We start from the raw sequence: 16,472 nt of genomic DNA, 5'->3' as shown, positions 1-16,472 counted from the left end.
AAAATGATTTGTGTTTCAATCTTTGTCAATGGTGACATCACTATCAGTTGAACACAAAAAAAAACGAAAGCAATGTACCTAAGGGCCCACGGCGACTTTTTGACAGCATCGCGACTAACGCGCGTTAGTCGCATTTGCGACGCACTACAGAAGTAATGCTAATGCGCTACTCATGCGCTACAGCAGCGCAACTGCATCGCTACCAAGTCGCCGTGGGCGAGGGCCCTAACCGTTGTAACTACCCGCCTGTTAATAATAGCCGTTTATTCCATATTCAAGATCTTCCCAATTGTCATTCAAACAACAGTCGGGACAGCCTCCACCTCGTCCCTCGGGAATCGGGACGTCACGACATGCCCGTCTGAAATTATGCAGATTCGAACATGACACAACCACGCGTTAAGGAGTCGAAAATTAACAGGAATTATAAGTTAACGAGCCCCGCCCGTGACCGGTTTCACTAATACCCGGATCAATCCGAGTAAAACCGGATTAAACCGGTCGCAACCGGACATTAGTGGCGCATCGCAAAAGGCCGGTTTTTTGCTAATCGTCTGTCATTTTGATTACGATTTCATTGCTTCAGAATCGCGTTTGAAGAGGGTTTCTGATGTGAAATATTTGGAATGCGTTTTGAATTGTTAATTAGATTTCTGACAGTTTGCAGCCAATTTTATTTATCTATTTGGCTTACATTTTCTAATTCCGTTTTAATATTCGGTCGCTGAATATTATGTATGTATTGTAATTTTAATAAAACGGATGTGAATCAATTTCTCAATTTGATTATCCATAATTTACATTACAGTTTAATAAGGTAGAGCTAGAGCACTATCAAATAGTGTTTTGCTAGTGAAAATCTATTTAGTTTTGTCAGTCACTATAACTAACTGTTCACCTCTACTATCTTCCTCAAAATAAAACTAATGCGCGCACCATTTCATTATTTACTCTGTTTTTTTATTTTATTTTTTACATTTTCTTTCGGCATATATCAGACTAGAGCATTTTCAAACATACTTCAACGTTTGCGAAATGACGAATCATTTTGCGACATCCATCTCTGAATAAGTATTCATATCCCTGAAATCGCGTGGTTTGGGTCACAATAAAAGCCATCGGGAAGCCGTCCCGACGCGGAGTCCCGGGGGAGCCCGGGACTGGCTGCCGGGATACCGGGATGCCGGGATACTCTGCATTCGCTGACCTAAATACCTCCGTTTGTGAACACTTTTGGCCAAATATGTTGTTACAGGTATTTATCGTTTGATGTTACAACATATTTTTTAATCTAATCAAAATGAATAAACACTAGGTTCTTTAAAATTACTTTTCCATAATAAATGACCATTTAAACTGGTGATCAACGCAAGTTTAACTTTTTTGTAAAAAGGATGGTAGGCTTTGTATCTAAGATGTGCACATCAAGCTAAATGTATCAAGCTGAGATGTAACTGTTGACAATTCAAACACCTTCAAAATGTGGTCGTATTCTTAGAAAAAATCATTACATGAATATTTTTTTTATTCAAAACAATTGCCAATAGGTATTTGCCCGCAGTCGCACCTGGCGTTAAGTGAGATGCAGTCTAGGATGGTACATACATATCTGCCCTGTAAATACCTGTTCATTTTATGTATATTTTATGCAGTATAGGTTAATGTCCGTGACTCCCACTCGGCATGGGGCACACTGAAAACCAGGGTCGTGGCCTTCCTCACCGGGGGCCACGGCATATGCTGAGTGGGGTCCCATTGCGATGGGCATCGCTGTGCGACAGGGTGGCACTGCTCAGTTTACTTTCTCTTCCATTGTATGTTTTATGTCACCTCTGTCTTATTTGCTTTTTTTTATTTACATCTTTTGTCTTTTGTGATGTCCATGGCAATAAATGTTTCTTTCTTTCTTTCTTTCTTTATTCACTCTCGCCTTGAAAATGATCTCTCGTCAAATGTTTTTAGCACGTTACTTCTTGACTTACAAAATTTATTACGGTATGTTTTCCGTTTTAAAACAATCACCTAGGAATTCAATCAATCCAAGATTGGTTCTCGAAGTGAACGCAGTTGCAATAAGATCTGAATTATTAAGTGAGGGTAGTAAAGCCAGGCTTAAGGCCGCATCAATTTAACGATACGGCACAACCGGCTCCACACCTGGGCCCGCCATAGAGTAGGTTAACGCAGATGAGGCGGTTGCTTGTAGGCAGAAAATAAGATTTGAGACAGTATTATTGTCGCCATTACCTAAAAAACAATTAGTCATTTATTGCCTACAAAAGGTTGTTGTAACAATGTTTTTCTAGCGGCTGCTGCACTAAGCAGTGCTTGTGTCGCGGCAGCCTTAAAATGTACTTAGTTTAAAAGACCATAAAATAAAATATCCATGTAAAACTACAAAGGCTATATGTAGACCTTTACTTTGAAACAACGCTCTAGTGTAGGTAGGTGAATGTACAGTTTAAGAATGAAGCCCGTGGTTGAGTTCCACCAATCGGAGGCTGGAATTTAACTACCTTTTATTCCTAATTTGATTCATTTTTGGTTTAATATTTTTAGTACATAGTGCTTGTGTCAAAGCCTCATAGGGATAGTGGGACAGTGTTTCAATGTAACTCATTAATAAACTTCGCGTTAAGACCCGTGTTTTACTATTTAAATCCAGTGTTTGTTCAAATTAGAGTTGTTGCTGTCTAAGATAACATAAAATCTGCTGCGCTAAACTTAAAATTGTAGTTTAAGAGCTGTAAATATTGCAAAAATATTTTCTTAGGCACAACATCTTTTCATTATCTTATCTGTACTTATTTTAATCTTTGCAAATAACAGCCAGGATAAAAGTGTTCAGGTAAATCTTGTAATAAATCCCGAGGCGTCGGACAGGAGACGGATCGCTTATATAATGAAGTCTAAGTATATTGGATGGATACTTCTAATGACTTTCATAATATTTCCATTTAATCATTATGAATTTCAATTAAACATTATCTAATGATCCTTGGCCTGAGTTATCTTAAAAGATGTATAGCGATGGGACCACCCAAATCGAACTGCTTTTGATATAGTGGTTATGAACTCTGTTATTAGACCAGAGGTCAGGAGTTTTATCTCTACGGTATAATGTATAAAAATTTTGTATACCTACAATTATATTAGTTTAAGTCATACTGTATGACTATGTCATATTGTATGACTCATACATGACATTTTTTTCTGAAAATAGGCTTTTAAAAAGCGCTTTTACACGTTCTAGTATTACTTTAACCCTACCACTGTTTTGGGACACTAACTTCCTTATTCACAAACGAGTGAAGCAGCAAATCGAATGCACAGCGTTGAATAGAGCTCTGTGATTGGTTCGTGTGTCACCCTGTGCTTTCACGCGCACTGTGAGACCTCATGGTAATGTTTGTGAATACAGGTGTAAATACGCCAGTTCTCTTCTCAGACGAGTATTTTCTGTTATTACTTCATCTAAATCAATTTAAAAATACTACTTTAGTATGATCGAGTGACAAAAATTCGTACACCACGATAAAACCGTAAACTATGATAAAATTGACACCCCGACTTTAGTTGCTGAAACCAACACGGCTGTTTTTTCACCGTTTGACATGACAACTACACACGCCCACTTTTTTAACCACAGACTAAAGCGGGTACAGAATAAATCTGCGGGAAAACCGCGTGCATTTATACGGGGAAATACCTGTGAAGATTGGGGTGACATAGTTCAATTGATTTTTTGAGGATATTGAAGTGTCATTATTACATTCGTAAAAAAATGTTAAGTGTAAAAAATAATGAACTCTTGATATTCACGAAGGATTCTCTAAAAGTTTTGTGATGAGTTTTATAATACTGAGTAGTGCTAGTGCCTATTTACATTGTACAATGTCTATCAAATAAATAACAATACTTGTAGTAACTACTATACAAATATAACTATCAATCTATACAAATATTATATTGCGAAAGTAACTCTTGAAAACACTTTTGTTAAACTTGATGTGCGTCTGACAAAAAAGCAACATGGTTATTTATCTTAAACTAGCTGCCGCCCGCGACTTCGTACGCGTGGAACCCGTTTTACCCCTGGTTTAGATTTTTTCATACAAATGTTTTTTCCCGCTAACTCCCGTTCCCGTTGGAATTTCGCAATATCCTGTTGTAACTAAGTTTTAAGTTTACTAAGGTATCTGCATGCCAAATTTCAAGCGTCTATCTTAAGTGGCTTAGATTTTTTCATACAAATGTTTTTTCCCGCTAACTCCCGTTCCCGTAGGAATTTTGCAATATCCTGTTATAACTAAGCTTTAAGTTTAATAAGGTACCTGCTTGCTAAATTTCAAGCGTCTAACTTAAGCGGTTTAGATTTTTCATACAAAAGGATTTTCCCTCTTGTTCCCGTTTCCGTGAGAATTTCGGGAATTCCTTGTTGTAACTAAGCTCTAAGAGTCTAAGTTTAATAAGGTACCTACATGCCAAATTTCAAGCGTCTAACTTAAGCGGTTTAGATTTTTCATACAAAAGGATTTTCCCGCTAATGCCCGTTCCCGTGGGAATTCCTAAGTATCCTATAACCTGCCCAGGAGTATGAAGAATAATTGTACCAAGTTTAGTTAAAATCCGTCAAGTAGTTTTTGTTTCTATAAGGAACATACAGACAGACAGACAGACAGACAGACAAAAATTTTACTGATTGCATTTTTGGCATCAGTATCGATCACTAATCACCCCCTGATAGTTATTTTGAAAATATATTTCATGTACAGAATTGACCTCTCTACATATTTATTATAAGTATAGATAGATAAGTATAGATTGATAAGGCTAAAGAGCCTAAGTAATTAAAATAAGTGTGATTTTTTAAAATAATTGGATTTTGCTGACCTTGACTTCTACTCCTTTCAGATTATTGCGCATTTATTTATTTGTTTATTTTATTTTCTTTATTAGGAAAACATACAGCTTTATTATGATACAGGTAGAATAATAATAACTGTTTTTATTTTTTCTTATTAATCTTCAAAGCAAGAAGTCCTACCATAGGCCACACTTGCTGTCACCCTACTTATACAACCGAATTTAAAACAACAACGTGAGGCAAATGCGAAATTCACGCGAAACAGATTTCGGCTTTCAATTAATGCGATGCGATGCGATCCGACGCGATCCGGTGCGTCGGACTATAAATGGACAATTGCCGGTTTTCAGCCGTAATGAAACCGGTGTAATTGGATTTATGAGATGTATCTGCTTTGTTCTTTCCGGTTTTTATTGTTCCGATGCTTTCTGATGGAAAGTGATTTTTAAACGAACGCTCCGAGGATTGTGTTCGAGCAAGCAAAAATTGGATTGTGAAAAAACTGATGAATGTTCGTTGATAATGTATTATGAAAATTTGCAAATGTGTTTGGGTTTTCAAAGCTTGAACTTCTAGGTATCGATTAATTTGGCAAAAAAGACTTGACTCATAAGCATTTCTAAAAAAATTACCCTCTACTTAACACAAAAGCAAGTAAATTCATGGAGATTTGAAAAACTTCAAAACATGTTACAATAAGTTTTAGGCATAAAAGTCAGCTGTACATCAGATAGGCTATATTTTTGTTAAAGAAACTCACCTATCAACTATGTAAAGTGTCATTGTTAGACTCAGATTATAGCCTTAGCCACTTTATCTCAGCTAAAATACCTTCAACTGGCCGTATTATCCTGAAAATTAACCTAAAATCAAAACCCTCGCAAACTCCACTAAAAGCGTCCCGTACTAATTAAGGGCGCGCAGAACAAACGCGGGCATTATGATTGACGACGCTAACGAACGCGCGCAAAACAAACAACACCTTTACAGATTTGCATCGGAGGGTGCCGGCACATTGGGGTGAGTTCCCCGAATGTGAACGTGATACGGCATGTCCACGAATATTGTGAAAAAAAATTCGTTGATACTAAAACAAACAGACTAATTTACAAAAAGTAATCGTACCCAGAATGCTGGCTGCATTACCGCGCTGAATGGCCAAACTGATTCGTTGACCAAGAAATGCGACAGCTCTTCCATTACCCGTCAATTTTTTTTTTCTAAATACAAGATAGATACAGAGTAAATACAAATGAGTAGGTCAGCTCACATACAAACCGCGCTCGGGCGTTTCTATGAAGATGACCTACTCATTTGTATTTACTCTGATAGAGAGCTATTTAATTCCATTCAATTATGACAAAGTAATATCTATTGAACAAATAGAATCATTGCACAGCATTTTAGAGAAATTGAGCTACCTTTGTAGTTAAATTATTGGAAACTATATTTTATTGACCTCAGAATAAAATACAAATTAAAATGTTAATAATAAGATAAAATGTAAGAAGTTAACTGTGGTTATTTTCTTGTTTTTTTGCTGCGCTCGTTCGCGATACAAAACATAATGTGGAAGCACCTTATTCCCTCATGAAGTGTACGGCTTGATGGCCGGGCTACAGGAATTATGATATTGTGGCGGAGCTAATTTTGGCCAACGGTGTAGTCTTTGGCAAATTAGCTGACCCACTTTATCTAGGGGTAGATAGTTTAACTAATGAATATCTAAGGCTCGAAGCATTAGTGATAAACCTAACTTTGTAACCAAAACACTTTTTTAAGTTGTACCTAGTCCTAGTTTTGGCACAAAATTTTTAGGCTTAATAGCGCTTTTAAAAACATACTTAACTTCAACAAATGTCAAAAATCTGTCAAAATCCATACAAAAACACCGGATAACGTTATAGTTACGATAAAAGTTAGGTGGTGCAACACTGCCTTAGATATGCACAAAAGACAATCTGCAATAACACAAAACTGAATGCTAGCAGGAGTGCTTAATCATCATCATTTCAGCCACAGGACAACAGCTGCTGAACATAGGCCTCCCCCAATGACTTCCACATCGCACGGTTGGTAGCGGCCTGCATCCAGCGCCTTCCTGCTACCTTTATCAGGTCGTCTGGAGGAGTGCTTGTTAAGCCCGAAAATACAGATAAACCCTTAGCCAGATGACCAAGATTTCCCTAACCACAATATTAATTTTCTAATAAAAGATATCAGATTTTCTTAAGACTCAGAAGCTTAATCACTTCAATCTAGGTCTCAAAGCAGTTAAACAATATAAAATGCTTTCATTATTGTCTCCGTAATTTATTGTTTAAGGCCATAAAAACAAGTCGCACGGCAAACGCGGGGCAAGTTGCGGCCGTTATAAAACTTACGCGGTATAAAGCGGCCCGCATAGACTAAGAGCTAGTGAACGTCAGACCTTCGTTATTTTATAAAAGCTTTAAGGTACTAACTACCGTTATATTTTATTATTTGAATTATTGTAAATGATTGGCATTACTATTATATTGGGTTAGCCTGTGAAAATAGTAAATATGTGTGTAAATAAATAAATAAATATTCATTCCTACTTCCCTCCCTAAAGTAACTCTATCTGTCTATGTCTATCACGCTTTCATGCCAAAACCACTGAACAGATTTTGATGAAAGGTATAGAGATAGTTTGAGTCCTGGGAAAGGACATAGGATAATTTTTATCCCGGTTTTTGAAACAAGGACACGTAGACACGACAATTATCTTCATAGTCCAGGGAATCTTCGAATTTTAAACGGTAAGAAAACATGGGAAAATTACGAATTCCACGCGTGCGATGTCGCGGGCACAGCTACTTAGTTATGTATAAAAATCAGCTTTTATGCAGTAACCAGCAACGTTCTTACCTATTTTGGGAGCATGCGCTGACAAACATTCCAGCTTTTATAAAATAACGTAGTTCTGGTGTTCTCTAGCTCCTAGCCTAGTAGATGTTCTTGCTTTAATTAAAAAGTTCCGGCGGTGTGGAGTGTTAATCCTCTCCTTTGGGACTTGTTTCGGCAAGTTCGCGCTGTTTAAGGGCCGATTGAGTGTATTGCGACGTTGTCGGTTTTAGATGTAACGGAAAACAAACCGATAATTTGAGGAGACAGTTATTTCAGTTTAATGAGTTTATGAGGTGGACCGACGATCTGGTGAAGGTCGCGGGAAGAGCCTGGATGCGGGCAGTGCAGGACCGTTCATTGTGAAAAACCTTGGGGGAGGCCTTTGTCCAGCAGTGGACGTCATTTGGCTGAAACGAGCGAACAAATGAGTTTATAGACATATGTAGTTCGTTTTGTGCAAATGAGAGCATAATAATTTAATTTGAAAGAGACAGTTGTTTATTTAGAGTTTTAGAGTGAGTTGATGGACAAAATTAGATAGCTCATCAAAAATCACAGCGGCATCTTATTTGGTCGTAATACGGGGTATTTTGCAACAAAAATGTATAAGCTGATGTGTGTGTGTAATTTGTAATGGCGAAATTGTCACGAAGTTGTAAGATGACTTTAATTATAATTATGTAATTAAAATAAGTAGTATTAAAGGCATAATATGTGTAAAAATATTTGGTCACGTAGGTACTTTAGAGTCATGATTGATGTATTATTTGAACGCAGTTAAAAAACATAATATGAGCTCAATAAACAAAAGTTTTTTGGCATTTTGTAATCAGTCTGCCAAATATTCAGAATCTAAAATTCAGAATAAACTTTTTATCTACAAAAATTATGTTTTAAAATAATAATGGGCGTTTCTTACCATATAACAGAGACTAAGCAGAATAAACAACGGAATAAAAATCTGTTTGCATGGCTGAACAGATTTGTGTATAAATAATCCGGACCCACATTATTTTTTAAACCCGGCACTGCTTACGTAGCGTCACTAAATAACCCTAAACTACGAGCGATTTTTGTGCAAGGGCTCTCACCGCGGGTCTCTCGGACCCGGGTGTAAGGGACCCGGGTTCCGGTTAACGAAGACAAACTGCGGGTATCTATTAGGCCCGGGCTTTGAAGATTTAAGGGTCGACATGTAGAATGTAATAGGGTGAAGGAAGTGTTAAATTGACAGTGCAAGAAAACTGGGCTCTACGTTTACTTTTAAATGTTGGACATTTTTTTTTCATTGTTTTTCTTCAGTGCTCGCTCACTCGATTTATTGTTAAAACTTGTTGTACCGGAATATAATCAGATGCGTTTGCGGGTTTAAATCCTGCGAGAGGCAAATAAAATTAAAAAAAAAAACATTTTTATCGCATCGCATCGAAATCTAACAGTTACTAATCTGAACTAGAGTTCTTTAATTATTCTAAGTAAATAGAGAAAACATATTTAAAAATGACTCAGACATATTTAAAAATTTAAATCGATTGCCCAATATTTTTCTATCTTTCTTAGTATATCAAGGAACAAGTCACCCAATTTTTCTTTCTTTCAATTTCAATACTAAGAATAAGCAATATTCGTAATCTCAACCCTCTCACCGGCAAGCATTTCTCGTAAACCCAACCCAATGCAAACAGAAGCTTCAAAATGAGTAAAAACCGCTGAACACTCTCAATACAAAAAGTAATGTGTTTTCGCAAGATTCACGGGGCAACGCTGCGGTTCGCGAGTGGGCTTAAAAGACCCGGTAATGAGAACCGGCCGCAGGTTAAGGGTTGAGCACACAGCGTGCTGCTTACCTGGCTGCGAGCTGGCGAAGGTTGAATAGGGGTGGGGCGTGGTAGGACTTTAGTATCGATAAACGAGTACTTATGCTCAACAAGTTGCACATAAAGTATAGGTAGCAATTTAATCACATTCTTAAAATACATTATAATTTAAAAAATCGCTGTCAATGGTCGATTATGATGCCCCATCTTTTTAGTATTTCAAAATAACATATTTGCTTTACATTGATGCAATAACCCGCGCTCACAGCGTAAAAAGCACTAAAAATTTTGGAAGGCTTTAAGCAGGAATGTAAAGTTTACAATTTAGGCTCATTTGAAACATCAGCTAGCATTCTAATTGATGTTTGAAAATGAAACAAACACTGGTTCATGTTTGAAAATGAAAATTGACCTAGTTCACTAGTCTAGAAAACTCATCTTAACCAGTTTCATGTTATTATTTATTTGTATTGAAACGTTCTATTTAGATCATCACTGCCTAGACACTAGACACGTTAGAAATTATATTGTTCGCGGATCGATGCTTACGTATCGACATTATTTTTATCGATACGTGGCCGTCCCTAGCCAAGCAATATTGATGCTGTTTGCGGCGGTTATCGCGGCGCACGCGCGTAATATTAACCCTTTATGGCCGCATCCAATAAGCCTTTGTTGCTCCTGGATCCAGGTCTGCTAAGGAATTGATGGCACTTGCGTGTTTTTATAAGATAAGCTGCATATAACTGCTATACAGGGTGGAAACGATAAGTGATCTCATTCGATTATTTCTAAACTATACAAGATATCGAAAAACTGGTTACTAATCCTGAAAGTGCTTCACAAGCTCTATCCAACGGTACCAATATTAGGTTACAGAGTTAACTGGATATATCCGAAAATTTAATGTTTTCAGCCTCCATACTAAATGTATGCCAGCCAAACAATAACAGAAGTATTTTTTAAAATTAAATAATAAAAACTTAAAATGAACTAGTAAATTGCATTCTTATTTAAAAATTATTCTTGGAAAACATTGGTTTTAGGCTTTACTTGCTATAATATTAACAAGACATGAGTATCATAACTGTGGCTGTACTAAATGTATGGAAGCTGGAAACATTGAATTTTCGAATGGATCCAGTTTATTTTGTAACCTATCATTGGTACCGTTTGAAAGAGCTTGTGAAGCACTTTCAGAATCAGTAATCAGTTTTTTGATATCTTGTATAGTTTAGAAATAATCGAGTGAGATCACTTAACGTTTCCACCCTGTATAGACGTTAAGCATTAGAGCTTTAGGATATATGGCTAAGTAAGGCAGTATCCAGTAGCAAATAAATAAGATATTGATACAGCATTGTCTTGTATAACCCTAGTAGAGGTAGAGATGTGTAACGTTTTACTGCGCTACTCAATTGCTTACTGAAACACACTCTATTTAGCTATTTTTTATAAATTTACTAGCTGACCCGGCGAACTCTGTTCCGCCTAAATGGCTGGTTCCCTGGACTACGACAAACATTTTAACACCAAAATCAGCTCAATCGGCCCAGCCCCGTTCTCGAGTTTTAATCAGACTAACGAACATCAATTCATCTTTTGTATATTCAGTGTGTCCGGGCATGTAGTGATCAAACTTTAAGGGCGAAATCTAGGGACAATTTTATCGATAAAAATACTTCAAATTTGGGGCTTGACCTATTTATCGAAAAATTATAAGGATTTAAGTTTTTAATTTTTAATTTTCACCTCTTCCTTCAAAAACAAGTAAAAGCGTGGGTAGCTTAACATTAATAAGCAAATATTTTATATCATGCGTAAGCCAATAAAATTATCTATTAGTAGAAGTAGAACAGACACAAGTTTCATACAATTTAAGGGAGTAAGAATGGATTTAATTAGAAAAAAACATGATCTTTTTCACTTCTTTTTCAGTTATTTTCCAACACAAGAAAAACCAGGTCGTTAAGGTATGTTTTATTTGCATTGTATTATTAGTATTTGAGCTATTCTACAAAACGAATGTAAATTTATTAGTCTACGTCTATTAGTTTCGACGTTATTGTTGAACAAAGATACCCCTTCCCAGCGGTTTCCATAGTGCACGCGACATGCGAAAATGCACTGCCTGAAAGAATCACACAACCTATTCCGATTACTATGGAAACCGCTGGGAAGGGGTATCTTTGTTCAACAATTACGTCGAAACTAATAGACGTAGACTAATAAATTTACATTCGTTTTGTAGAATAGCTCAAATACTAATAATACAATGCAAATAAAACATACCTTAACGACCTGGTTTTTCTTGTGTTGGAAAATAACTGAAAAAGAAGTGAAAAAAGTCATGTATTTTTCTAATTAAAACCATTCTTACTCCCATAAAATGTATGACATGTAGACACAAGTTGTGTCTGTTTTCTACTTCTACTAATAGATAATCCCACCAAAAACATTCTGTAAAAAACTAGCCAAGTCTCGATGGAGCTGCTTGTTTATCTCTAAAAAGTAATGAAATCTAGACAAAGTCGTGCCAAGTCTATGGTTCCTTACTGCAATTTCTTTATTATTATAGTTAATGTTGTGTGACTTGGCCGTTGAAGGGTGACAAAACCAGGTGCTCCATGACACCATTGCACCAATCAGTCGCCAGAACCGCTACCCATTGACGATGGAAAATTGCCACTTGGAAAACGTTGATTCAACAATAACCAGTCAATTGTAGGTTTAATAAAGCTGCGTATTTCAATAATACTTATGTATGATTATCTTAATAAAGATAGTTGAACGGCCAAGTCACACAACATTAACTATAATAATAAAGAAATTGCAGTAAGGAACCATAGACTTGGCACGACTTTGTCTAGATTTCATTACTTTTTAGAGATAAACAAGCAGCTCCATCGAGACTTGGCTAGTTTTTTACAGAATGTTTTTGGTGGGATTTCACTACTTTTTGTAGAAAGTGGCAAAATTATTTAACGTCGTCGTTTTATTGACATTTTTTACGATATTTAACACAAATAAATTCAACGACCTTTAAAATGGACAACGAATCAGAATTGTTTTAATAACATAACCTTATCGAACCTTACAATATAATAAACGAAATCAACGAAATGCAAATTACACAACATTCAACTTAATCGACGGGGGGCTCTAGAAAGGAAAAAATCTGGACACCGCTTGCTAGTGCTAGCGCCATCTAGCGGTGAGCGATACAGGCGAACACCACGGTGCCGGAGTAGTATTGATTATGAATGTGGTGTTACTCCAGATCTTCGATTTTCCTAGTTTTTATAGTTTTCCCTTTATGTGGCCATTAAACCCTAACTCTGTACCAAATTTCAGCTCTCTGAGTTTATGGGAAGTACTAGTTCTATTTTGATGATCATCAGTGAGTGAGTGAGTGTCGTAAATGCGAAACTTTGCTTTCGCTTAACTTCGGAACTAAATGACCTACAGACTTGAAATTTTGGATTTTAAGTATGTGATTATAGCTTACTAGATGACGAAAATTTCTGCGTTCTGGTCTTATCCAGAGGTTCTCAAATAGGGGCCTGAAAATGCGGCGAAATGGTTCCAGTAAAGGATGGTACGGCAGTGTTTGCTTGGCGCTCGACTTGGCGGGGGCACTGCCGTGCCCCCAGATTTTATTGGCTATCGCATGATATAAAATATTTGCTTATTAATGTTAAGCTACCCACGCTTTCACTTGTTTTTGAAGGAAGTGGTGAAAACTGAAAATTAAAAACTTAAATCCTTGTAATTTTGAGATAAATGGGTCAAGTCCCAAATTTGAAGTATTTTTATCGATAAAATTGTCCCTAGATTTGGCCCTTAAAGTTTGATCACTACATGCCCGGACACACTGTATAAAAGAAAGTCGTGTTAGTTACTCCACTTATAACTCAAGAACGGCTCAACCGATTTAGCTGAAAATTGTCAGGGAGGTAGTTTAGAGCCAGGAGAAGGACATAGGATACTTTTTATCCCGTTATTTATTGCCATTAAGGCGGAACAAAGTTCGCCGGGTCAGCTAGTTATTTATATAGATAGATTAATTGTACTTGTCAAAGTATAGTAATACGTTATTCTGTCGCAATAGTAAGACAGCTCTGCTTTGGCGAAATATTTATTTACTGAGAGATATTATAATGCAGTTATTTTAGTAGATATTATTCATTAATAATTGCTATAATCAAAACAATCATGTCTTCCACAAACTTTTCCCAGAATTCTTTAACTCGGGGATTGAGTCAAAAGCAACAAAAACCCAAACTCATACGGCCGTCCTCTCCGAAATGGCCGACATTATTCGCCCGATCCTTACCTACGACAAATTGGACGCTTACTGCAAGCGGTGAATCATGATCTTGGGAATGTCCCGGTTTTGTTGCAATAAATGTAGACATATAAGGGTAAACACGTTTGACGCTTTGTCTAAGAAAAAATAACTACAGCGATCTTAAAATTATAGAATAGACGTCAACATATTTTTTATTGAAAAAGGAACAAATGGGAAATTGAGTAGACGCAGTGGCAACACCCGTTTCTCTCTCATTTGCACGCTGTAATTCTTGTATAGCCAGGATAATAGTAAAGCACTAAAACAGCCGAAAATTATTGCATAAAAGTGTTTTTGAAGTACAGTTTTGTCCATATTTCTCGAAGCAGTGGCCGAGCTTGCAGCTGGGACGTGTTAAAACGCATTTTAAAACCCTCGTTTTTAAAAGCATTTTTAGCCATGTGATTTTGGCAGAGTAGAATAGGACATCCCCCAGTCATTCCGCGAATGTCATCCGAGGCGTCTAAAGGAGAAATATACAGACCTTCCGAACCGCTGTGACCTGCATGGAAAGTGTACACTCCATTTGCCTGTTGCAAATTGGAGTCGTATTCCTGTAGTGTTGACTAAGTTACCTTATGACGATGAAACGACTTTACGACTCTATTAACATGTTTCTCCTTGTCCCCAGGATCTACAATCGGAGATCGAGACGCACCGCGATGTATACGCGTCGCTCACGGGCACGGGTCGGCGGCTGCTGGGCTCGCTGTCCTCGCAGGAGGACGCCGTCATGCTGCAGCGCCGCCTGGACGAGATGAACCAGCGCTGGCACCACCTCAAGGCCAAGAGCATGGCCATCAGGTGAGCACCACCCTTATTTTAAGTCCTTTCTTTGGTCTTTTTCTGTCACCGAATCTATGAAAGATTGAGTACGCCTGGACGTGATGAATCAGCGCTGGCACCACCTTAAGGCCAAGAGCATGGCCATCAAGTGAGCAGCATCCTTCTTTTAGGTCCTTTCTTAGGTCCATTTCTGTCACAGAATCTTTAAAAGGTTCAGTTTGCCTGGACGAGATGAATCAGCCCTGGCACCACCATAAATGCTAGGGCATATCATCAGGTGTGACAACCCTCGTCTTTTATATTAGTGTCACTGATCTAGCTCTGTAACTGTCCAAGAATCTAAGAAAAGTGGAGTAAAGGAATTCTTGAATGGATAGGACAGAACTAAGTCTGAATCTGTCGGGAAACCTACGAAAGGTGGAAAAAAAAGGTTCTAGACCAACGTCAGTTTCTGTCGGGGAATCTGAGTAAGGTCCACCTTTATTTATTCCAAAGAAGAATTTATTTAATGGAGACGACAGGCCTAGGCTCGTATCTTTCGAAGAATCTTCGATAGTTGCAGTATGGGGATCTTGAATGGAGACAGTAGTAGGTCCATATCAGTCGGCGATCGAGACGCACCGATATGTGTGCGCGTCGCTCACGGGCACGGGCCGGCGGCTGCTGGGCTCGCTGTCCTCGCAGGAGGACGCCGTCATGCTGCAGCGCCGCCTGTACGAGATGAACCAGCGCTGGCACCACCTCAAGGCCAAGAGCATGGCCATCAGGTGAGCAGCACCCTTCTTTTGGTCCTTTCCTAGGTCCGGTTCAGTCGAGAGAATCTAAGAAAGGTTGAGTACACCTGGACGAGATAAACCAGCGCTGGCATCACCTCAAGGCCAAGAGCATGGCCATCAGGTGAGCAAAACCCTTCTTTTAGGTCCTTTCTGTGGTCCGTTTCAGTCAGCGAAACTATGAAAGGTTGAGTAAGCCTGGATGAGATGAACGAGCGCTGGCACCACCTCAATGCCAAGAGCATGGCCATCAGGTGAGCACCACCCTTCTTTTAGGTCCTTTCTTAGGTCCATCCGAGATTCCGATACTGTCAGAGAATCTTTGAAAGGTACTGTACGCCTGGACGAGATGAATCAGCCCTGGCACCACCATAAATGCTAGGGCATATCATCAGGTGTGACAACCCTCGTCTTTTATATTAGTGTCACTGATCTAGGTTTGTATCTGTCCGAGAATCTGTGAAAAGTGGAGTAAAGGAATCCTTGAATGGAGAGGATAGGCCTGGTTCTGAATCTGTCAAGGAAAGGTAGAGCAAAAGGGTTCTAGACCAACGTCAGTTTCTGTCAGAGAATCTGTGTAAGGTGGAGTAAAGGTTTTCTTGAATGGAGAGGACAGGCCTAGGCTCGTATCTTTCGAAGAATCTTCGATAGTTGCAGTATGGGGATCTTGAATGGAGACAGTAGTAGGTCCATATCAGTCGGAGATTGAGACGCACCGGGATGTGTACGCGTCGCTCACGGGCACGGGCCGGCGGCTGCTGGGCTCGCTGTCCTCGCAGGAGGACGCCGTCATGCTGCAGCGCCGCCTGGACGAGATGAACCAGTGCTAGCACCACCTCAAGGCCAAGAGCATGGCCATCAGGTGAGCAAAACCCTTCTTTTAGGTCCTTTCTGTGGTCCGTTTCAGTCAGCGAAACTATGAAAGGTTGAGTAAGCCTGGATGAGATGAACGAGCGCTGGCACCACCTCAATGCCAAGAGCATGGCCATCAGGTGAGCACCACCCTT

General features: G+C 38.5%; 1 protein-coding gene across 1 annotated transcript in view; it reads left to right on the top strand.

Annotated features, from left to right (window-relative positions):
* LOC135081916 (dystrophin-like) overlaps positions 1-14,714 on the top strand; it is a 284,223-nt gene extending 269,509 nt beyond the window's left edge. Inside the window, exon 4 of the mRNA XM_063976698.1 lies at positions 14,538-14,714. Coding sequence (XP_063832768.1) covers positions 14,538-14,714 — 177 coding nt within the window. The remainder of the gene's footprint in view (positions 1-14,537) is intronic.
* The last annotated feature ends 1,758 nt before the right edge of the window (positions 14,715-16,472 follow it).

Source organism: Ostrinia nubilalis, chromosome 20, assembly GCF_963855985.1.
Source record: "Ostrinia nubilalis chromosome 20, ilOstNubi1.1, whole genome shotgun sequence".
Taxonomy (NCBI): domain Eukaryota; kingdom Metazoa; phylum Arthropoda; class Insecta; order Lepidoptera; family Crambidae; genus Ostrinia; species Ostrinia nubilalis.
Note: the sequence above shows the minus strand (reverse complement) of the source record. Positions and strands in the feature narration are given on the sequence as shown.